Source organism: Macaca fascicularis, chromosome 11 (genome assembly GCF_037993035.2).
Source record: "Macaca fascicularis isolate 582-1 chromosome 11, T2T-MFA8v1.1".
NCBI classification, from domain to species: Eukaryota; Metazoa; Chordata; class Mammalia; order Primates; family Cercopithecidae; genus Macaca; species Macaca fascicularis.
The window spans coordinates 107,114,438-107,137,694 of record NC_088385.1 but is presented as its reverse complement, the minus strand read 5'-3'; the positions used below and the strand labels follow the sequence as shown (position 1 = coordinate 107,137,694).

The 23,257-nt window shown below is 38.0% G+C and overlaps 1 protein-coding gene across 3 annotated transcripts in view; it reads left to right on the top strand.

Annotated features, from left to right (window-relative positions):
• BLTP3B (bridge-like lipid transfer protein family member 3B) overlaps nt 1-23,257 on the top strand; it is a 112,818-nt gene that overhangs the window by 50,865 nt on the left and 38,696 nt on the right. For 2 of the 3 annotated variants that reach the window (XM_005571975.5, XM_005571976.5), the window contains 6 exons: nt 343-483; nt 2,010-2,180; nt 8,679-8,859; nt 11,430-11,513; nt 13,110-13,292; nt 14,632-14,750. In XM_005571975.5, coding sequence (XP_005572032.3) covers nt 343-483; nt 2,010-2,180; nt 8,679-8,859; nt 11,430-11,513; nt 13,110-13,292; nt 14,632-14,750 — 879 coding nt within the window. Of the gene's footprint in view, nt 1-342; nt 484-2,009; nt 2,181-8,678; nt 8,860-11,429; nt 11,514-13,109; nt 13,293-14,631; nt 14,751-23,257 lie in introns of those variants that run through there. The other variant, XM_074007582.1, reaches the window with a different exon arrangement.

The following is a 23,257-nucleotide window of genomic DNA, read 5'->3' as shown; positions in this document are numbered from 1 at the left end:
AGCCCTATTTTAACTTCTCAGCTACTCAGAATTGAATTTTTTAATTCCCCAAACTAAAATATGTTGTTTAGTTCTTTCTTGGTAACATGATTTAATGCATTTGAGCCTTACATTAACTGAATTGCTTAGAATAAAAGCATTAACAGCTTTACATATGATGAATATGAATATGTGTAATTGACTTTGATGGAATAATACAATTTACAAAAATAAAAACGTGAATATATCTAAAATGTCATTTGAAAATTAATTGAGAATATACATTTGCTTTGTTTTTAAACTACATTTTTCTCATTCTGTTTTGTATGAGTAAGTGAAGTTAAATCTCTGTGTTCTCCTTAGGTTTTGACTTTTAAAGAAATAAATTGGCAGATGATAAGAATAGAGGCAGATGCCACCCAAAGTTCACATCTTGAAATTATGTGTGCTCCTGTTCGATTAATAACCAACCAATCAAAAATCAGAGTCACACTTAAAAGAAGGGTGAGTCAACAAGATTACATTTTGGATTCATGTGTTAACTCTTGGATTTGACTTTTCGATTTGCGTGTTAACTATTAGTTAACTATAGGAAATTTTAAATAATGTCTTAGGTGAAATATTGGCATACTACCAGTGGCATATTAAAATAATGCAAAATAAAAGGAGGTATGGTTACTCAGATAATATTTATAGAAAACTGGTATAATGTTCTTCAGTCTTAGGTTTAATAGATTTTTCGAAGGTTTTTTGTTGTTGTTTTTATTTTTATCTTATTTTGTTTTTTTTTGAGATGAGCTCTCACTGTATTGCCTGGTCTTGATTGCGGTGTCATGATCAAGGTTCACTGAAGCCTTGACTTCCCAGGCTTAAGTGATTGTCCCACTTCAGCTTCCCAAGTAGCTGGGATTACAGGCATGCACCACCATACCTGAATAATTTTTTAAGTTATTTGTAGAGATGAGATCTCATTGTATTGCCCAGACTGGTCTTGAGCTCCTGGACTTACGTGATTCTCCTGCCTCTGCCTTATTTTTATTTTTATTTTTGGAGATGGGGTCTTGCTGTGTTGCCCAGGCTGGAGTGCAGTGGCACAGTCCTAGCTCACTGCAGCCTCAAACTCCTGGGCTCAAGGGATCCTCCTGCTTTAGCCTCCCAAGTAGCTGAGACTACAGGCATGCACTACCATGCCTAGCTAATCTGTAATTTTTTTTGTAGAGACAGGGTCTCACTATGTTGTCCAGGCTGGTCATGAATTCCTGGCTTCAAGCAGTCCTTCTGTCTTGACCTCCCAAAGTGCTGGTATTATGGGTGTGAGCCACGATGCCTGGCCTAAACATTTTTATTTTTGGTAAATTGAATATATTTCTCAGTTGCCAAATATTTGTTGAACATTTACTGTCTTATAATTTCATTTCTTCTATTGAGTCTTTGAATACAAGTAATTATATAATTTATCAGCTATAAATGCAAAATTAAGTTATATAAGTGCTATATAATTTGTACAAGGATTTGTCTGTCTTTTGTTACCACTGCTTCTCTAGTAGTAGGAGATATTCCTTTCATATTATAGGAACTCAGTAAATACTACCTTTTTTTTTTTTCTTTGGAGACAGAGTTTCCCTCTGTCACCCAGGCTGGAGTGCAATGGCATTGTCTCCACTCACTGTAACCTCTGCCTCCTGGGCTCAAGCAATTCTGCCTCCACCTCCCAAGTAGCTGGGATTACACAGGTGTCCACCACCACACCTGGCTGATTTTTGTATTTTTAGTAGCGACAGGTTTCCACCATGTTGGCCAGGCTGGTCTCGACCTCCTGACCTCAGGTGATCCACCTGCCTTGGCCTCCCAAAGTGCTGAGATTACAGGCATGAGCCACCATGCCCGGCCAGTAAATACTTCTTGTATGAAGGAAGAATCCATATTTAATTCTATTCAAAAAGGTTTTGAAAACATTTTTTGAATACAAATGTATTACAAGGTTTATATCTTGGCTTAATTTTAAAAAACATTTTTTTTCCCCCCTACAGTTAAAGGACTGCAATGTCATAGCAACGAAGTTAGTTCTAATATTGGATGACTTATTATGGGTTTTAACTGATTCCCAGTTGAAAGCTATGGTACAATATGCAAAGTCTCTTAGTGAAGCAATAGAAAAATCAACAGAACAAAGGAAGAGTATGGCTCCTGAACCTACACAGGTATGCTGTAAAATTAACAGGAAAAATACTTACTTTACATGAAAGTAGTTTAAAAATTAGAAGGATTTGTTGGTATTTTCTTTAAGAAACAGATTGTGAGGCTTTGAGTACAAGAATCTTCTTTATCTAGATATCTTCTATGTAATTTTATATAAGTAGTAGCTATATGAAAACATATTAAATGTATTCGTATCTGTTAGTGATTATTTTGTTTAGAGCTCTGTATTAGGCACTAAAGTTAATGATGACATAAAAGTATTTGATGTTTTAATACCTCTGTTTAGGAAGTTAAAAGAATATAGTTTTAGAACTACTAAAGTAAAAGCAAATGAGGAAAATCCTGGGTAATTATAGGCAAGAGAGGACATGTGAGAGTTAATTGTGCAGAGAATCAAAGCTGTAAGGAATTGCTGAAATTGAACACAAAACTTCTGTTGGAGTTGTCTGGCTGGGGCAAGAACAGGGACACGCATAATGAGCTATTTATCACCTTCTTAAAAGTGATTATTAGTTTGTATGGAGCATTATTAGTTGGTATGGAGAGGAAAAGTTTTTCTAGTCTTTCCCAGTAGTAAGTTCTGAGTACCAGTACATCAAGGTCTTTATAGAAGAGACAATGATGATTATAATGGATAATATTTTTAATAATTTTAGGCAAAGTATAAATGACTTTTTATATCTACCTCTAGTCAAAACTTAACTAGATATTATAAAATTATACACCTATGAAGCTCTTTCCTTGGAAACAGTATTATATATCTCAGATATATAGCTTGTTGGTGATCCAGCTTTGTACATGGGAATGGCATACATTTAGGCTTTCTTTGTTTTTTGAGACAGAGTCTCTCTTTAGCTCAGCCGGGAGTTCAGTGGCACAATCTCAGCTCACTGCAACCTCCGCCTCTCAGGTTCAAGTGATTTTTGTGCCTCAGCCCCCCACATAGCTGGGACTACGGGTCAAGTGCCACCTCTCCCAGCTAATTTGTTCTGTAATTTTGTTAGAGACGGGCTTTCATTGTGTTGACTATGCTGGTCCCGAACTCCTGGTCTCAAGTGATCTGCCCATCTCGACCTCCCAAAGTGCTGGGATTACAGGTGTGAGCCACCACACCCGGCCTAGGCTTTCAAGGAATATCACATTGGCATTATCTATTACCTGCCTACTATGTCCTGAGGTGCAGGGGTAGACACTATGATGTAAAAATGAATATCATCTGACCCTGGCCTGAAGGACCTAGAGTAGAAGAGTGAGTTAAATATGAAACAGATCTTTGTAGGTGGGAGACAGGGGCTCATGTCTGTAATCCCAGCACTTTGGGAGGCTGAGGCAGGAGGTTTACTTGAGACCAGTAATTCAAGACCAGCCTGGGCAATATATTGAGTCCCATCTCTACAAAAATTTAAAAATCACCCAAGTGTGGTGGTGGTACCTGCAGTCCTTAGCTACTTGGGAGACTGAGGCAGGAGGATTATTTGAACCCAAGAGGTCAAGCCATTGCAACACTGCACTTCAGCCTGCGTAACAGAGTGAGATCTGTTTCCAAAAAAAAAAAAAAACCAAACAAATCCCCAAATCATTGTAGTTCAACATAAATGTTAGCATGAAGAAGTAAGGGAAAGGGTTCTGTGTAGGGACTACAGAAACACAGAGAGGTTTTAATTAATTGCTTGCAGGGTGTGGAAAGGTTTCACAAAGAGGTTAATGAATTATGTCTTAGAAATGAGTAGCAGTTCACAGGCAGACATGGGGAAAAGGTATTTCAGAAGACACAATAGAATCTGCAGAAATATCGTACTTTTAAAGAACATGATATTTTCTGATAAAGATAAGAAATCTGGTGTTACTAGAGTAGTGTTTTTAGGAGTGAGGTTCAAATGCCTCAGGATATATTACAGTTTTCCAAGTTTTATATTTTAAAGAAATTGAGTTCCACACATTCCACCTTGATGTATATTCTTTCTTAAACTTGATCTGCCGGAGAATATGGTTGCATTAAGATGTCAGACTGGTTTTCCCTTTCCATAATGACTCTAATCCTACTTTATAAATGAAAGACATTATTATTCATCCTCAGTCTTACTAGGATTTGAACAGAAAGGGTTTGTAAAAACCCCTCTGGGAAACAAGATAGAGTGGCAATTTGAAATATTGCTATTCATGTTGGAAATTAATGGCTGTAATGACAAAGGAACAAACCAGGTGATTTTTAGTTGTTTTCAACACATGTGTAGGAAGATCAAATAATTGTCAGCCATTAGAGATTATTAAAATAATTTTTTATAGTAGATCACTTTGTGAATCCTGGCAGGTAACTCAAAGGCATTGAAAGAATCAAGTCACATGGCTAAAACAAAACTGCTTTCCTTCCAATCTATCTATGTGAACGAGGTTTTCTAGAGCCTGTAGTCATAAAAACAAATAAACAGATATAGAAGTGAAGGTGAACTCTGTATTATTCTACCAATAAATTATCCATGAGGCATCTGCAGAATTCTCTGGGGGACCTGATTTTAAACATTTGGCAAACCACTGGGCTCTAACATAGAATAGTTTTCTTGGACTGGTAGCCTGAGTTGAAACAAAAGTTTGCAGTGAATGAAACATGTTGTATAATGTATTGAAGAATTTGGACATTTTCCTGTGGGCATTTGGGAGCCAGTGAAAGTTTTTAAGTAAGTTGAGGATAAGGAAGAGAGAAAAGTTGAGAACTTTAGAATGATAGTTGGTAGTACCATTAGCCAATAAGGAAAGGCAGAAGAAGGAAGTAGGTTTGATTAAGGGAGGTGAGGGTAAGAAAAGTCATTTTGAAGCTGAAAAAGTATGAGGAAAGAAGCATAGGAGAGTATTTTACAATATTACCATCATAGACATAAATACTATTCTGTTAAGGCTTGCAAGGAAGATTTTGGTAGCTTAGGTTGTGATTAACAGAGATGGTGGTCGTAGTTAAAGACTGATAGATTGAATGTTGATATTACTATCTAGCTCTTACATGTGGATATGTTTATATAAAATGGAATATGGATTGGAAAACTAGATACATGGACAAAATTCTGTAATCTCACTATTCTAATAAAACCTGTGCTACCATTTTGAGGTATTTTCTTACAGCTTTTTGCCCCAGCATATGTACTTTTTCCTAGTTGTAGTTAGTGGGCATATGCGAGTTTCTTCCATATCTTTAGTCTTTGAAGCTATTATGTTTTGTTGCTCCATAGTATTTTATAGTGGATATACTTAACCGTTACCATAGAATTGCTTTCTTGGGTAGTAGTTATCATGTCACTACTTCAGATATCACACAGAATGTCCTAATCTGATTATTTCAGGTCCCAAGACAGCGTGTCAGAAAGTGAGTTAGTTAAACAGTGTTTCTTTGCTCATCTTTACAACTAGGCAGTTGTTTTCTATTATAAGTATTTGCTTAGCTTCATTTTATTCTTCTCTAGAAGAGAAAGAAGACTATTTTGAAAATTAAGAGTTGTTAACATTATTAATAGGGGCTAGGTGCAGTGTAATCCCAGCCCTTTGGGAGACTGAGGCGGGCAGATCTTTTGAGGTCAGAAATTCAGGACCAGCCTGGCCAACATGGTAAAACCCCGCCTGTACTAAAAATACAAAAATTAGCCAGGCATGTTGGTGGGATCCCAGCTACTCAGGAGGCTGAGGCAGGATAATCGCTTGAACCTGGGAGGCGGAGGTTGTTGCAGTGAGCTGAGATTGCGCGACTGCACTCTGTCCTGGGGAGTCTTGACTCCATCTGAAAAAAAAAAAAAAACAAGATTTGGCCGGGCGCTGTGGCTCAGGCCTGTAATCCCTGCACTTTGAGAGGCCGAGGCGGGTGGATCACCTGAGGTCAGATCAAGACCATCCTGGCTATCACGGTGAAACCCTGTCTCTAACTAAAAACAAAAAAATTAGCTGGGCGTGGTAGTGGGTGCCTATACTCCCAGCTACTTGGCAGGCTGAGGCAGGAGAAAGGTGTGAACGCGGGAGGCGGAGCTTGCAGCGAGCCCAGATTGCACCAGTGCACTCCAGTCTGGGTGACAGAGCGAGACTCCATCTCAAAAAAAAAAAAACAACAACAAAAAACGAAATACAAAATTAGGGGCCAGGAACTGTGGCTCACGCCTGTAATCCCAGCACTTTGGGAAGCCAAGGTGGGCGGATCTGAAGGTCAGGAGTTCGAGACCAGCCTGGCCAACGTGGTGAAACCCCGTCTCTACTAAAAAAATACAAAAATTAGCCAGGCGTGGTAGCAGGCGTCTGTAGTCCCAGCTACTTGAGAGGCCGAGGCAGGAGAATCTCTTGAACTGGGACGCAGAGGTTGCAGTGAGCCACGATCGTGCCACTACACTCCAGCCTGGGCGACAGAGTAAGATTCTGTCTCAAAAAAAAAAAAAAAAGCGGGGCGTGATGGTGCACGCTTGTAATCCCAGCTACTTGGGAGGCTGAGACAGGAGAATCGCTTGAACCCGGCAGGCAGACGTTGCACTGAGCCGAGATCATGCCATTATACTCCAGCCTGGGTAATAGAGTGAGACTTTGCCTCAAAAAAAAAAAGGATTATTCATGAGGCAGAGAGCTTATAGTGGCTATTTTTTTTTCTTCCAGAAATAACACCTGAAAACCTGACTTTTACCATAGTATTAAGAAAAAGGTTTGTAGGGAGATTAATGTTTATATTTTTATTTTTGTCAGTATTTATCTTGATGAAGAGAGAAAACATAATGAAAGAAGTACTAGAGAGTATTTTAAATAGCACCATCATAGACATAAATACAGTCTTGTTATAGCTTTGAAAATGGGAATAGCAGTTTAACAATTAATTCAGTTTGACATCAGTTTAACAATTAATTCATAAAAAGTTTTCTGGAGTCTATAGTATTTAACGTTTTACAGCTATATTTCACCTTTCTGTTTACTTACTGTGGGCTGCAATCATTTGCATGAAGAGATTCTCATTTACTAAGTATACTTTGCAGTTCTTTTACAGTATGATCATAGTTCTTCATAGATGTAATATATGTAAATATATATACATACAAAATACGTATACTTTGATTTTCTTTATCTTCCATTAATAACTTGTTCTAAATTTGAACATTGTTAATTTTTAAAGTGGACAATTTGGTCTCCTTTATCATAATTATAAAAATTCATGTACAGTTTTGTGGCTCATATGTCAGATAATCTTACATTATAGTTAGGTATACAAAATCATTTTAGGCTATTAGAGGTTCATATATATTTTTATATGTCAACAGTGTTCTATAGTATTTTTCTTTAGGGAGAAAAATATTTGAACTCACAGCCTATTTATAAATCCTGTATCCTTTCTGGCTTCTTTAGTTATTCAAGTTGAAAGGACATACCACATATTTTAGGAGAGGCACCAGAGCACTTAGAGTACTAAATAATATCACATGGTCTTCTACAAAGATGTGCTACGGGCTATCCAATTAGTCTCTTTTCAGACTGCTGATAAAGACATACCTGAGACAGGGCAATTTACAAAAGAAAGAGGTTTAATTGGACTTGCAGTTCCATGTGGCTAGGGCAGCCTCATAATCATGGTGAAAGACAAGGAGGATCAAGTCCCATTTTACAGGGATGGCAGCAATCAAAGAAAGAATGAGGAAGCTGCAAAAGCGGAAACTCCTGATAAAACCTTCAGATCTCGTGAGACTGACTTACTACTACGAGAACAGTATGGGAGAAACTGCCCCTGTGATTGAATTATCTCCCACCAGGTCTCTCCCACAACATGTGGGAATTGTGGGACTACCATTCAAGATGAGATTTGGGTGGGGACACAGAACCAAACCATATCAGATATATAGCAGTGTATACAGGGCCCACATTTGTTTTCTTTTTAATATATATAACTAGTAATACTCAAACTGCCTTTAAGAGTTAACTACATTTTCTAAACGGCTATAAATATGTTAAATATAACTTCAGATATTTACTGAGACATATTGGATTCATATTTGATTTGTGTATAGTTTTACAGTTTTTTTTTTTTTTTTTGAGATGGAGTCTCGCCCTGTTGCCCAGGCTGGAGTGCAGTGGCGCAATCTCGGCTCACTGCAACCACCGCCTCCTGGGTTCAAGCGATTATCCTGCCTCAGCCTCCCAAGTAGGTGGGATTACAGGCATGTGGCACCACGCCCGGCTAATTTTTTGTATTTTTAGTAGAAATAGGGTTTCAGCATGTTAGCGAGGCTGGTCTCGAATTCCTGACCTCAGATGATTTGCCCGCCTTGGCCTCGCAAAGTGTTGTGATTACGGGCGTGAGCCTAGTTTTACAGTTTTTAAATTTTAGTTTTATTTTTAGGTTATTCAGAAAATATTTTAGGGAAAATATATTATTGATGAAAAATGTATTATGGTTATTTTTCATGACTTTTCAACTGAAAATATTTAGATTTTTTTGTGTGTGAAATTTATAGTATTTAAATTGGCAGTGATAAGGCAGTTTCGAATCTTTTTAGAGCTCTACAGTAGTCGCATCTGCCCAGCAAGTGAAGACAACACAAACTTCAAATGCTCCTGATGTAAATGATGCAATTGTAAAACTATTCAATGACTTTGATGTTAAAGAAACCTCCCATCATTTAGTGATTTCTCATCTAGATCTACACATATGTGATGACATTCATGCTAAAGAAAAAGGTAAAATAATTTGCTTATTCCAAACTATTTTGGTTTTTCTAGAATTGACTACAAAACTGAATTGTTTATTAAATCTCTTGTGTAGGATGTCCTGTAAGATAATTTGTCACAATTGTGTTCATATGAATATATAGATGAAAGGCACAATTAGAAGCATATATTGGTATGAAATTTTATTTTGCTTAGTACTTAAGCTTAATTATTTGTTAGCTATCAATGCTAACAATAAAATTAGCTTTAAAAAAATCAAAGACTGAATAGATGATCCTCTAGGAGGATAATGAAATATTAGACTTGCCTTTGAATTAACTTTTTCATAATGTTGATATTGTCTCCAAATTAAATTTTAGTCCATACTTAATTCATAATTATTTTTAGATGTGTTTCAGCATTGTAGTTTTTCTGCCTATTTTGAATAGAAGCACAACTGTGCGGCTGTTTGACATATTTTATGACCACCTCTCCTCCCATCCTTCCAAAATGTGATTAGGAAGCAAAATTCCAGTTAGGAATTTTCTTTTAGTTTTTGTCCCTGTTATTTTTCCTTATTTAGTAGACATAACAGGGTAATCAGGAAGCTGCCCATTGCCACTCTGAAAATACGTAGTTTTGTAATCTAGGTGCTGGGCATTTTTGTTTCTCTGCTGGAGAGTATCCCTAGCCCAGAAGCATGGGGGTGAGTTCAACAGACCTACCTTATAGGCCTACCTAAGGACTATAATTCTCAAACTTTTGTGAGCATTACAATCAAGCTGAAGACCTTTAAACAATAGAGTTATCTGATCTCTGCACCTCAGATCTGAATCAGGATCTATATCTATGAAAACTTTTGCCATGTGTTTTTAAGCTGAGAAAGTGAATATTGAGACCCTGGATACTTAGCAGTAGAAGTTACCCTGCCTTCATTAGACAAGGTAGCCTAAAAGGTTCCAACCTAAAAGGTTGGAGGGGCAAAGGTGAGGAAGATTTGGGGTTTGTGGAGGGATTTGTTATCTTTTCTTCTGACCACCATTGTGTCATTTGACTTGTAGTTGGCATCTTTTACTTTAGAGATTTGAAAGGAAAATCCAGAAAAGTTAGAACAAACCAAACTAAGAAAATGAGGTGGTCTAGATTAAGTAATAATAATGAGAATGGAGAAAGTGTTTTCTAAGGCCTTATATTCCTCACTATTCCCTCATAGAATAAATTGGATTATTTTATTTAGGAGGAAAACCTTTCCACCAAAATATCTCCTTAATAGTACAGGTCTGTAATCACTACTGTTCTGAAATCCAAAAGGCTCTGAAATGTTATGTTTGTGAAAAACTAATTTGGTGGCAAAACCTGACTTACACCAATATATTGTTTTTTTATTCTTTGCCTACTTCTTATAAATATTTATGTTTTGCTGTTTTTATTAGTGCTGCCTCAGAACCTGCTGTGGGTGTTGCATGGTATATCCTGTATATACCATATCATATTAGTGTCATGAAATTTGAATTATGAAACATTTGGCTTTCCAAAGGTTTTACATGAGGGATTGTAGACCTGTGCTGGAAATTCTACTAGTTGAGATAAAATGGATTTTATAAATTAATATAGGGAGTGTATACATAGCTATGTTTCAGTTTGTATTTTTCTTTCTTCTGATTGATTTGCCCATTTTGTTTTAAAATTTGATATTTATGTTCACGTTACACCAATTTGTAATCTACTTTTGATCTGACTGTAGCTGCGTGACTTTGGACAACTTACCTAACCTAACAGACTTTTTAATTTCCTTTTCTTTCTCTTTTTTTTTGAGATGGGGTCTCACTCTGTTGCCCAGGCTGGAGTGCAGTGGCTCGATCTCAACTCACTGCAACCTCTGCCTCCCGGGTTCAAGCGATTCTCCTGCCTCAGTCTCCCAAGTAGCTGGGACTACAGGGGCGTGCCACCATGCCCGGCTAATTTTTGTATTTTTAGTAGAGATGGGGGTTTCACTATGTTGGCCAGGCTGGTCTCGAACCTGTGATTCACCCGCCTTGGCCTCCCAAAGTGCTGGGATTACAGGCGTGAGCCACCACACCCGGCCTTAATTTCCTTTTCAATAAGAGATAGGATGATATGGTATAGTGTTTAACATTTCCTGGGTTTAAATCCAAGCTTTGCACTTAACTAGCTGTATGTCCTTGGCCTCTTTGTGCCTCAGTTTCCTTATCTGGAAGATGGGGATAATAATGATTGTACCTATCAAATGGGGTTGTTATGAAAACCAAATGAGTAAGTATACCTAAAGTATTTAAAACAATGCCTGACATAAGGGGAGGCCTTGTCAATACAAAAGTTCTGCTAGTATCATCTCTGAACTCTACCAGGGCAGGGATTTTGCTATTATATTCTTACCTTTTATCCTAGTGCCTTATGAATGAGGGGGATTCAGTAAATACTCATCGGATTGAATTATATTTCCTAAAATCCTTAATGTGCTGTCATAAAAGAGAGATAGTTATTACTACTTGGACTCCAAGTACGCTAAAATTTTTTTGTGGTAAATTAAATCTTTCTGATAATTTACTTAATATTTTTTTTCCTCTTTTTTATCCCAGAGTCAAACAGACGTATTACTGGAGGGGCAATGCAACTCTCTTTTACACAGCTAACTATAGATTATTATCCTTATCATAAAGCAGGTGTGTATAATAGCTTCTTTAAAAGATATGTGTTGCTTTCAAATTATATAGGTCATTTATTTAGTTTAGTTTTGTTTTTATTTGTTAACAAGAAATGAGATGAAGAGATTGGTATTTTTCTCCTGGCAGTATTTTACTAAGAAAGTAGAATTGCCAGAGAATATAGTCATACAGTGTATATTGAGATTTATGTAGATTTTTAGAAATCATAATTTTTAGAAATTGACAGTTTTCCAAATAACCAATTCAAAACTTAAAAAATCGGGGTACAGAGGACATGTATTTGTGCTATTTTGTTAGTTGTGACAAAAACAAGTTATTAATGTTTTAAATTTTTAAATGATTTATATATTTAAAAATTAGAAAAGAGTATGACGCTAAGAATGAAAAGAGTATGAAGCTAAGAATAAGAGTACGTTTAGCTAAATTATAAGATTCCAGATTTCATAGGCTCTTAACGGTCTAGTATTGGTAGATTCTGTCTCCCAAATAATGAAAAGAAAAAAAATATGATTATTGTGACCAAATTAATTTGACCTTATACCCATTTTTGCCTTTTGTTAGTATTTAGCATTCACACAAGTGAGAAAAACCAAACTAGAGATCATAGTTTTCTAGGACATTTAAAAAATGGTTAAGTTTTTCTGTTCACACATTTCTGTTTACACATTTTTTACCAATGTTTGTCATTTCTATGTTGGTACCTGATTAAATTTAAAGGTTTACAATTTTTTTTTTCATTTTAAGTTTTCATTGCCAACATTCAATATAATAATTATCTTTTGAAGGATTTTTGTCTTATATACTATCCTCTTGACTCATAAATTAACTTACAAATTCATAAAATTTTTAACTAGATATTTATTTTGAAGAGATGTAAAACATTCATAGAGTAGATTTTCTTGTTTTTTTTGATCCAAGGCCTCATGAGTGCAGTGGTGTGATCACTGCTCACTACAGCCTCCACCTCCCACCTCGGCCTCGCAAAGTGCTGGGATTACAGGTGTGAGCCACTGCACCTGGCCTGATTTTATTGTCTTAATCCTTTGATGTGCATTTTTCTTAATTGCTACAGAGAAACCTGATAATTCTGATTTTATATTTTTCTTCCAAAAACTAACTATGGCTGAGTACATCTTGAGAAGTTTTATTGGTTTCTTAAATGTTTTAATCATTATCATCCTATTATTTTTGTGGTTTAGGTTTTTGTTAGTTAACTTTATAACAAATCTTTGATGAAAGGATTTTATTTCTTTGATAATACTTTCTGGGATTAGTTTAATGGAGGTTTACCAGGTAATTCAGCATCCAGTGAAGGGTGATGAGTCCTATGGCTTTAAATTGAATCTTAGTGATTTTCTACTAGGAATGGGTACTAGATAGAGACTCCTCCAGATGATTTGCTTTTGATATTCTTTCCCTCTGTTTCAAATGTTTTACTCATATTTCAGAATAACATGTAGGTGAAGGCTGTACATTTTTCAGATATCAAAGTCTTTCTTGAATAAATGACTATATCTCATTGGAAGCATTACTATAGTGTAATAGATGAAAATTGTACATTTTTCAATGAAATACCTGTTATTCATTTTACAGGAGATAGCTGTAATCATTGGATGTATTTTAGTGATGCAACCAAAACAAAAAATGGATGGGCCAACGAGTTATTGCATGAATTTGAGTGCAACGTTGAAATGCTTAAACAGGCTGTGAAGGATCATAATGTAGGTTCACCTCCTAAATCCCCAACACATGCCTCTCCCCAGCACACACAAACAGGTATTTTACCTATAATAACATATGGCATTCCCCTAATATTAAGGGTGTTTGTGCTCGTGTGTGTGTGTGTGAGAGAGAGATCATAATATTTCCTGTAAACAAGTTTTATTTTTTTTGTTTTTCTTTTTAATGTAGAGATGGGGTCTTGCTCTGTTGCCTAGGGTAGTCTCAAACTCCTGGCCTCAAGCGATCCTCCCACCTTGGCCCTCCCCAAAGTGCTGGGATTACAAGTGTCAGCCACCATGCCCAGCCAAGTATTTTTTTTTTTTTTTTTTTCTTTGAGACAGGGTTTCACTTTGTCTCCCAGGCTGAAGTGCAGTGGTGCGATCTCGGCTCACTGCAACCTCCGCCTCCTGGGTTCAAGCGATTGTCCTGCCTCAGCCTCCCAAGTATCTGGGATTACAGGCACATGCCACCATACCCAGCTAATTTTTGGATTTTTAGTAGAGCCAGGGTTTCACTGTGTTAGCCAGAGTGGTCTCAAACTCCTGACCTCAAGTAATCCACCCGCCTCAGCCTCCCAAAGTGCTGGGATTACAGGCATGAGCCACTGTGCCTGTCCTAAGCCAAGTATTTTTAATTAATTCTAAACCCCTGCATCTTTCGCTCAGACCAACATAGGCTTGTGGACCAAAGCACTTTTAAAATTAATACAGCCAATAATAGTCACACCCAGGTAGAATTTTTCTAGAAGATTTCTCTCTTTTTTTTTTTTAGTCAACACATAATTGTACGTATTTATGAGGTACAGTGTGATACTACTACTTTTTTTTTTTTTTTTCTGGCCCAGTAAGGATTGAAGTGTGATATTTTGATACATGTATACAAATGTGTAACACTAAAAGCAGAGTAATTAGCATATTCATCACGTCAGACATTATTTCTTTATGTTGGGAACATTCGAAATCTGCTCTTACTAGCTATTTGAAAAAATAAATTATTATTAATTATAGTCACCCTATAAATGCTAGAATTTACTTCTCCTATCTAGGTGTACCTTTGTATTCACTAATTACCCGTTGTCTGTCCCTGCCCTCCCCTCCCCCATCCCCTCCCCTTTCTCCTTCTATATAAATGTCTCATTTTTAACAAGAATCCCATTCCAAAGTTTCTGTAGAAGAGTAACTTAAATGTGACATGTGTGATTCTTCTTAAAAGAATAATAATCACAATAACTTATATCTTGTATTACTTTGTAATTTATAAAGTATGTCCACAAATATTATTTTGTTTGAGAAGTTAGTATTCACATGAATTTCTAGTACCTGCCTTAATAATAAAAGAGTGACTTTTAAAAATAATTTTGCAACAAATTGAATGGTGTTTTTGTTTCCAACAGAGAAGGATTACCCTCTGAAAGGGACATGCAGAACACCTTCAGTATTATCTCAACAATCAAAAGCTAAGCTAATGTCTAGTTCTGTTGTGGTTAGACTTGCAGATTTCAATATATACCAGGTATGTTTTCTTTTACAGTTAAATCTTCTCATAAACACTTTAGTATCTCATCTTAGCAACTCAAATAAATTCTATCATTTTATTTAAAGCATCTTTACAAGGTTTATGAAATGGCCATATTAGATGGCATAGAAAATATCAGTTTATTAATTTCTGATCATATGGTTACTCAGAGTTAGCCAAACTAACTTTATAGGCACAGCCCTTAAGTTTGCCTAAATGCTTCCAACACAAAACAGCATGTTCTCATACAAAAACACATGGATGCATAGACCAATGGAACAGATTAGAGAACCTAGAAATAAAGTTGCACACCTACAAGCATCTGGTCTTCGACAAAGTCGACAATAACAAGCAGTGGGGAAATGATTTCCTATTTAATAATGTTGCTGGGATAACTGGCTGGCCATATGCAGAAGACTGAAATTAGACCCTGTCCTTTCACCACGCACAAAAATTAACTCAAGATGAAATGAAAGACTTAAATGTAAAGCCCAGCACTACAGAAACCCTAGAAGACAACTGAGGAAATAGAATTCTAGACATTGGCCTCGGCCAAGATCTCATGAGGAAGACTTCAAAAGTAATTACAACAAAAACAAAAACAAAAACAGACAAGTGAGACCTCATTAAAGAGTTTCTATACAGCAAAATAAACTATCAACAGAGTCAACAGACATCCTACAGAATGGGAGAAAATATTCACAAATTTTTCATCTGACAAAAGTCTAATATCCAGAACCTATGAGGAAATTGAATCGACAAGCAAAAACCAAACATCATTAAAAAGTGGGCAAAGGACATGAACACACACTTCTGAAAAGAAGACATATGTGTAGCCAACAAGCATATGAAACAATGCTCAACATCACTAATCAGCTGAGAAATGCAAATCAAAGCCACAGTGAGATACCATCTCACACCACTCAGAATGACTTTTTAATAACTTAAAAAGTCACAAAAAATAGATGTTGGTGAGGTTGTGGAGAAAAGGGAATGCTTATTCACTATTGGTGGGAAGGTAAAATAGTTCAGCTATCGTGGAAAGCAGTTTGGGGTTTTCTCAAAGAATTTAAAAAAGAACTACGAGTTGACCCAGCAATCACATTACTGGGTATATACCCAGAGGAATATAAATTTTTCTACCAAAGATACGTGCAGTTATATGTTCATGGCAGCACTATTCACAATAGCAAAGACAAAGAATCAACCTAGATGCCCATCCTCAGTGCAGTGGGTAAAGAAACTGTGGTACATATACACTGCAGAATACTATGCAGCCATGAAAAAATGCAGTCACGTTCTTTGTAGCAACATGGATGCAGCTGGAGGCCATTATCCCAAGTGGATTAATGCAGGAAAAGAAAACCAAATATTGCATATCCCCACTTTTAAGTGGGAGCTACACATTGAGTGTACATGGACACAAAGAGGGAAACAGTAGACATGGGGTCTTGAGGGTGGAGGGTCGGGGGAGGGTGAGGATTGAAAAACTACTTAACGGGTACTATGCTGACTACTTGGGTTGTGAAATTATGTATACACCAAACCCCAATGACACACAGTTTATCCGTATAACAAATCTGCACATGTACCCCAAGAACCTAAAGCAAAAATTGGAAGAACAAAAACAAAGGCTGCAGACACCAACTACAACTTTGGGAGTTTCCAAAAACTACCCTCTGGTTCAATAATTCACTAGAAAGACTCACAGAACCACTGAAATATATTAAAGTCATATCCATTGTAGTCACATTTTACAAATTAGAACCAGCCATAGGAAGAGAAGCGTAAGGCAGAGTCTTTTTTTCTCCTCTGTATTAGTCCGTTTTCATGCTTCTGATAAAGACATACCCAAGACTGGGCAATTTACAAAAGAAAGAGGTTTACTGGACATACAGTTCCACATGGCTGGGGAAGCCTCACAATCATGGCAGCAGGCAAGGAGGAGCAAATCACATCTTACATGGATGGCAGCAGGCAAAGAGAGAGCTTGTGCAGGGAAACTCCCATTTTTAAAACCATCAGATCTTGTGAGACTCATTCACTACCACAAGAACAGCGCAGGAAAGACCTACCCCCATAATTCAATCGCCTCCCACCTGCTTCATCTTACAACATGTTGGAATAGTGGGAGTTACAATTCAAGGTGAAATTTGAGTGGGGACACAGCCAAACCATATCATTCTGCCCTGGCCCCTCCCAAATCTTATGTCCTCACATTTCTAAACCAATCATGCATTCTTAACTGTCCCCCAGAGTTTTAACTCATTTCACCATTAACTCAGAAGTCCACAGTCCAGTGTCCCATCTGAGACAAGACAAGTCCCTTCTGCCTATGAGCCTATAAAATCAAAGCAATTTAGTTACTTCCTAGATACGATAGGGGTACAAGGCATTGGGTAAATACAACCATTCCAAATGAGAGAAGTTGGCCAAGCAGAGGGGCTACAGGATCCATGCAAGTCCAAAATCCAGCAGGACAGTCAAATCTGAAAGCTCCAAAATGATTTCCTTTGACTCCATGTCTCACATGCATGTCATGCTGATTTTAAGAGGTGGGTTCCATGGTCTTGGGCAGTTCTGCCCCTGTGACTTTGCAGGGTACAGCCTTCCTCTTGGCTGCTTTCACGGGCTGGTATTGAGTGTCTGTTGGCACCTTTTCCAGGCACACGGTGCAGGCTGTCAGTGGATCTACCCTTCTGGGGTCAGGAGGATGATGGCCCTCTTCTCACAGCTCCACTAGGTGGTAGGTACCCCAGTGGGGACTTGGGCTTTGACCCCACATTTCCCTTCCACACTGCCCTAGCAGTGGTTCTCCATGAGGGCCCTACCCTTGCAGCACACTTCTGCCTGGGCATCCAGGCATTTCCATACATCCACTGAAATCTAGGTGGAGGTTCCCAAACCCCAATTCTTGACTTCTGTGCACCAGCAGGCTCAGCACCATGTGGAAGCTGCCAACGCTTGGGACTTGTACCCTCTGAAGCAACGGCCCAAGCTTTGTTTTGGCCCCTTTCAGCCATGGCTGGAGCAGCTGGGATGCAGGGCACCAAATCCCTAGGCTGCACACAGCACAGGGAGCCTGGGCCTGGCCCACAAAACCACTTTTTCCTTCTAGGCCTCTGGGTCTGTAATGGAAGGGGCTGCCATGAAGACCTCTGACATGCCCTGGAGACATTTTCCCCATTGTCTTGGGGTTGACATTAGGCTCTTATGCAAATTTCTATAGCTGGCTTGAATTCTTCCTCAGAAAATGGGGTTTTCTATACCATTGTCAGGCTGCAAATTTTTTGAACTTTTATACTCTCCTTCCCTTATAAAACTAAATGCCTTTAAGAGCACCCAAGTCACCCTAGAATGCGTTGCTGCTTAGAAATTTCTTCCACCAGATATCCTAAATCATCTCTCTCAAGTTCAGAGTTCCACAAATCTCTAGGGCAGGGGCAAAATGCTGCCAGTCTCTTTGCTAAAACATAACAAGAGTCACCTTTCTTCCAGTTCCGAACAAGTTCCTCATCTCCATCTGAGACCACCTCAGCCTGGACCTTACTGTTCATATCACTTTCAGCATGTTTGTCAAAGCCATTCAACAAGTCTCTAGGAAGTTCCAAACTTTCCCATATTGTCTTGTCATCTGACCCCTCCAAACTGTTCCACCCTCTGCCTGTTATCCAGTTCCAAAGTCACTTCCACATTCAGGTATCTTTTCAGCAGTGCCTCACTCTACTAGTACCAATTTGCTGTATTAGTCCGTTTTCGCACTGCTGATAAAGACATACCCAAGACTGGGCAATTTATACAGGAAAAAAGTTTAATAGACTTACAGTTCCACATGGCTGGGGAAGTCTCACAACCATGGTGACGGAAAGCAAGGAGGAGCAAGTCATGTCTTATGTGGATGGCAGCAGGCAAAGAGAGAGCTTGTGCAGGGAAACTCCCATTTTTAAAACCATCAGATCTTGTGAGACTCATTCACTACCACAAGAACAGTGCAGGAAAGACTCGCCCCCATAATTGAGTCACCTCCCACCAGGTTCCTCACACAACATGTGGGAACTGTGGGAGTTACAATCATGAGATTTGGGTGGGGACACAGCCAAACCGTATCACCTCCACAGTACACTGATGTAATAATAATAAGACAGAGTCTTGGAGCACTTGAAATGTGAAACTTTTCCTCAGGACTTGTTAGCTTTCTAAGAATGTGGAACCCTATGCATAGATGTGTAAATATGTGGATGGATGGATATTTAACAATATGCATGAAGTATTGCTCATGAGGTTTTACTCAATCTCTAGGTGAATTAGTAATCAGATTACCCAAAGCTCCCACCCTGTAAATGCAACTAGGCTATCAAGTATGGCCAGCTCCACCCTGCATCGTTTTATTATAAACTATCAGCTGTGGTGTCAGGGGCTGTGTTAGGCTGTTCTTGTGTTGTTATAAAGAAGTACCTGAGACTGGATAATTTATAAAGAAAAGAAGCTTAATTGACTTATGGTTCTGCAGGCTGTATTGGAAGCATGATGTGGGCATCTGCTCAGCTTCTGGGGAGGAGGCCTCAGGGAACTTTTACACCTGGTGGAAGGTAAAGCAGGAGCAGGCACGTCACATGTCAAGAGCAGGAGCAAGACAGAGAGAGAGTGGCACTGAGAGGTGCCACATATTTTTAATCAACTAGACTTCATGCTAACTCACTATTGTGAGCACATCACCACGCCATGAGGTATCTGCCCCCATGACTCAAACACCTCCCACCAGGCTCTACCTCTAGTACTGGGGATTACAATTGAACATGAGATTTAGAGGGGACAGTATCCAAACTATCAGGGGCCCGCCATAGGTAGGAAATTCCAGTTCCTAGTTGCTTCCCAGGAGCAGGATCAGAGGGATACCAATTTCGTTATTATACAATAGTCTCTGCGGAAGGATCTAAAATGCCTTTTTTGCTTTACAGAACTACAGTATACTGTATATACTGTGTTGGCTATACTGTGAATATAATTCTATAGCTAAGAACTCTGTCCTATTTATACTAACAATCTTACTCAGCTTATAATCACCTAACATGGTCTAATTGAGATGTTTGAGACCAACACGATAAGAATATATGACCTATTCTTAAAAAATAAAAGATTTCTAGATTTGTTTTATCATTTATAAATTGTTCTGGTTAATTTTGATACGTCTATGGCTTTGAGACTTAGTTTTATGTGAAAAGATTTTATTTAACTCAATGATTCCCCTCTGGAATTTGGCAATATCTGAAGATAGTTTTGTTTGTCACAACTGGACATGCTGCTGACCTCTAGTGAATAAAGACCAGTGATGCTGCCAAATATCCTACAATGTGCTGATCAGTTCCCCACAATGAAGAATTATCTAACTTAAAATGTCAGAAGTGCCAATGTTTAGAAACTCTGATTTAACAGTTATTTTCTCATTGTGCAGTTACTATTTTCTTTACATTTGATATACAATCATGTGTTGCTTAACATCATAAACTGTGCTTAGATGGTATGTAGCCTACTTACACTCCTAGGCTATATAGTATATCCTATTCCTCCTAGGCTGTATATCATGTTACTGTATTGAATACTGTAGCAGTTATAACACAATGGTATTTGTATATTTAAACCTTACCAAACATAGAAAATATACAGTAAAGGCCAGGTGCGGTGGCTCACGCCTGTAATCCGAACACTTTGGGAGGCCTAGGCGGGCGGATCATGAGGTCAGGAGATCGAGACCATCCTGGCTAATACGGTGGTGAAACCCCATGTCTACTAAAAATACAAAAAATTAGCCGGGCATGGTGGTGGGCACCTGTAGTCCCAGCTACTCGGGAGGCTGAGGCAAGAGAATGGCGTGAACCCGGGAGGTGGAACTTGCAGTGAGCCGAGACCGCACCATTGCACTCCAGCCTGGGTGACAGTGGGAGACTCCATCTCAAAAAAAAAAAAAAGATAATATACAGTAAAAATGCAGTATAAAAGTTCTGTTATAATCTTATGGGATCCGCATCTTGTAAGTGGCCTGTCATTGGCAGAAATGTCATTATATGGTGCATGACCATATACTTCAGCTTTTTAAAAGACTGTAAATTTTAGGATTTAAATAAATTTATGTGGAAATGAGAAAGAGGAATCACTTATAATCCCACATGGTTGCAAGTGAAATACAGTAAGAAACCCCACATATGTATATACACAACCACACTAAACACAAAATAAAAATAAGTAGAAGAACATAAGATAGTATGTTTGTCCCAATTTGAATAGGTTTTTAACTACTAAAGGAAAAAAGAAGCTGTTGTTAAAATAAGTTGACACTTTGAATTGAAAACAATTTGTTTCCATATATGCAGAGAAAAGCTTTTTAATTAGATACTATAAGGAACTGACTTGAATTTGTAAAGACTATACAAATTAAAATGATTGATTAATCAATTTGGGCGCGTTGGCTCATGCCTGTAATCCCAGCCATTTGGGAGGCCAAAGCGGGCAGAGTTGGAGACCAGCCTGGCCGACATAGCAAAACCCCCTCTCTAGTAAAAATACAAAAATTAGCTGGGAGTGATGGTACACGCCTGTAGTCCCAGCTACTCAGGAGGCTGAGGCACGAGAATCGCTTCAATCCAGGAGGCAGAAGTTGCAGTGGGCCGAGATTGTGTCACTGCACTCCAGTCTGGATGACAGAGTGAGGTTGTATCTCAAAAAAAAAAAAAAGATTGGTTAGGCAGTTTATATAAGTAAACCATTGAAAAATTATTCTACTTCATGTGAGACATATATACATCTATTGAATGATGAATGGAAAAAAGAACATACATCCCTGGGTCTACTAAATTAATACAAATAAACTGATAAAACTTTATTGGTTGAACTTTGTGAATATTAATATAAAAATTTTTGATGTAATTAGCTGGTTTTGGGGGGTGAAAAAAATGTAACTAGAGCCTTAAAACGAATAGTTTTTAAAAAAAATTTCAACTTTTATTGTAAACTCAGGGTACACGTGCAGGTTTGTTATATTTTTATATTGCGTGATGCTGTAGTTCAGGGTGTGATTGATCCCATCATCCAGGTGGTCAGCATAGTACCCAACAGGTAGGTTTTCAGCCCTTATTCCCCTTCCTCCCTTCCTCCTTTTGGGGTCCACTGTCTGTTGTTTCCTTTTTTGTCTCCATGTGTACCCAACATTTAGCTCTCACTTATAAGTCAGAACATGCAGTACTGCAGCCTCACCAGCATCTGTATTTTGACTTTTTAATAATAGGTATTCTGGCTGATGTATCTGAGATGGTATCTCACTGTGGTTTTGATTTACATTTGTCTGATGATTAGTGATGATTGGTATGTTGAGCATTGTTTCGTATGCTTGTTGATTGTACATACGTCTTTTCAGAAGTGTGTGTTCATGTCCTTTGCCCACTTTTTAATGGTGTTTGGTTTTTGCTTGTTGACTTTTGTTCAAGTTCCTTATAGATTCTGGATATTAGACCTTAGTCAGATGAATAATTTGTGAATATTTTCTCCCATTCTGTAGGATGTCTGTTGACTCTGTTGATAGTTTATTTTGCTGTATAGAAGCTCTCTAATGAGGTCTCACTTGACTATTTTTGTTTTTGTTGTGATCGCCATTGAGGTCTTAGCCATAAATTCTTTGCTAAAGCCTGTGTCCAGAATGGTATTTCCTAGCTTTTCTTCTAGGACTTTTATAGTTTGACCTCTTATATTTAAATATTTGATCTATCTTGAGTTAATTTTTGTATATAGTAGAAGGTGTAGGGGTCCAGTTTCATTCTTCTAAATATGAGTAGCCAGTCATCCTAGCACCATTCATTGAATAGGGTGTCCTTTCCCCATTGCTTATTATTGTCCAATTTGTCAAAGATCAGATAGTTATAGGTGTGCAGTTTTATTTCTGGGTTCTCTATTCTGTTCCATTGATCTGTGTCTCTGTTTTTGTATCAGTACCATGCCATTTTGGTTCCTTATAGTATAGTTAATGTAATGTCTCCAGGTTTGTTCTTTTTTCTTAGAGTTGCTTTGGCTGTTCAGGCTCTTTTTTGGCTTCCATATGAATTTTTAAATATTTTAAATTTTTTTTCTAATTTTGTACAAAATGATGTTTGTAGTTTGATAGGAATGACATTGAATCTGTAGATTGTTTTCAGCAGTATGGTCTTTTTTTTTTTTTTTTTTTTTTTTTTAAGCAGAGTCTTCTTCTGTTGCCTAGGCTGGAATACAGTGGTGCGATCTCAGCTCACTACAACCTCCGTCTCCCGAGTTCAAGTGATTTTTATGCCTCAGCCTCCCTAGTAGCTGGCATTACAGGCGTGTGCCACCATGCCCAGCTGATTTTAGTATTTTGGGTAGGGATGGGGTTTCGCCATGTTGGCAAGGCTGGTCTTGAACTCCTGGCCTCAAGTAATCTGCCAGTCTCAGCCTCTTACAGTGCTGGGATTACAGGTGTGAGTCATCATGCCTGGCCAGTTCTT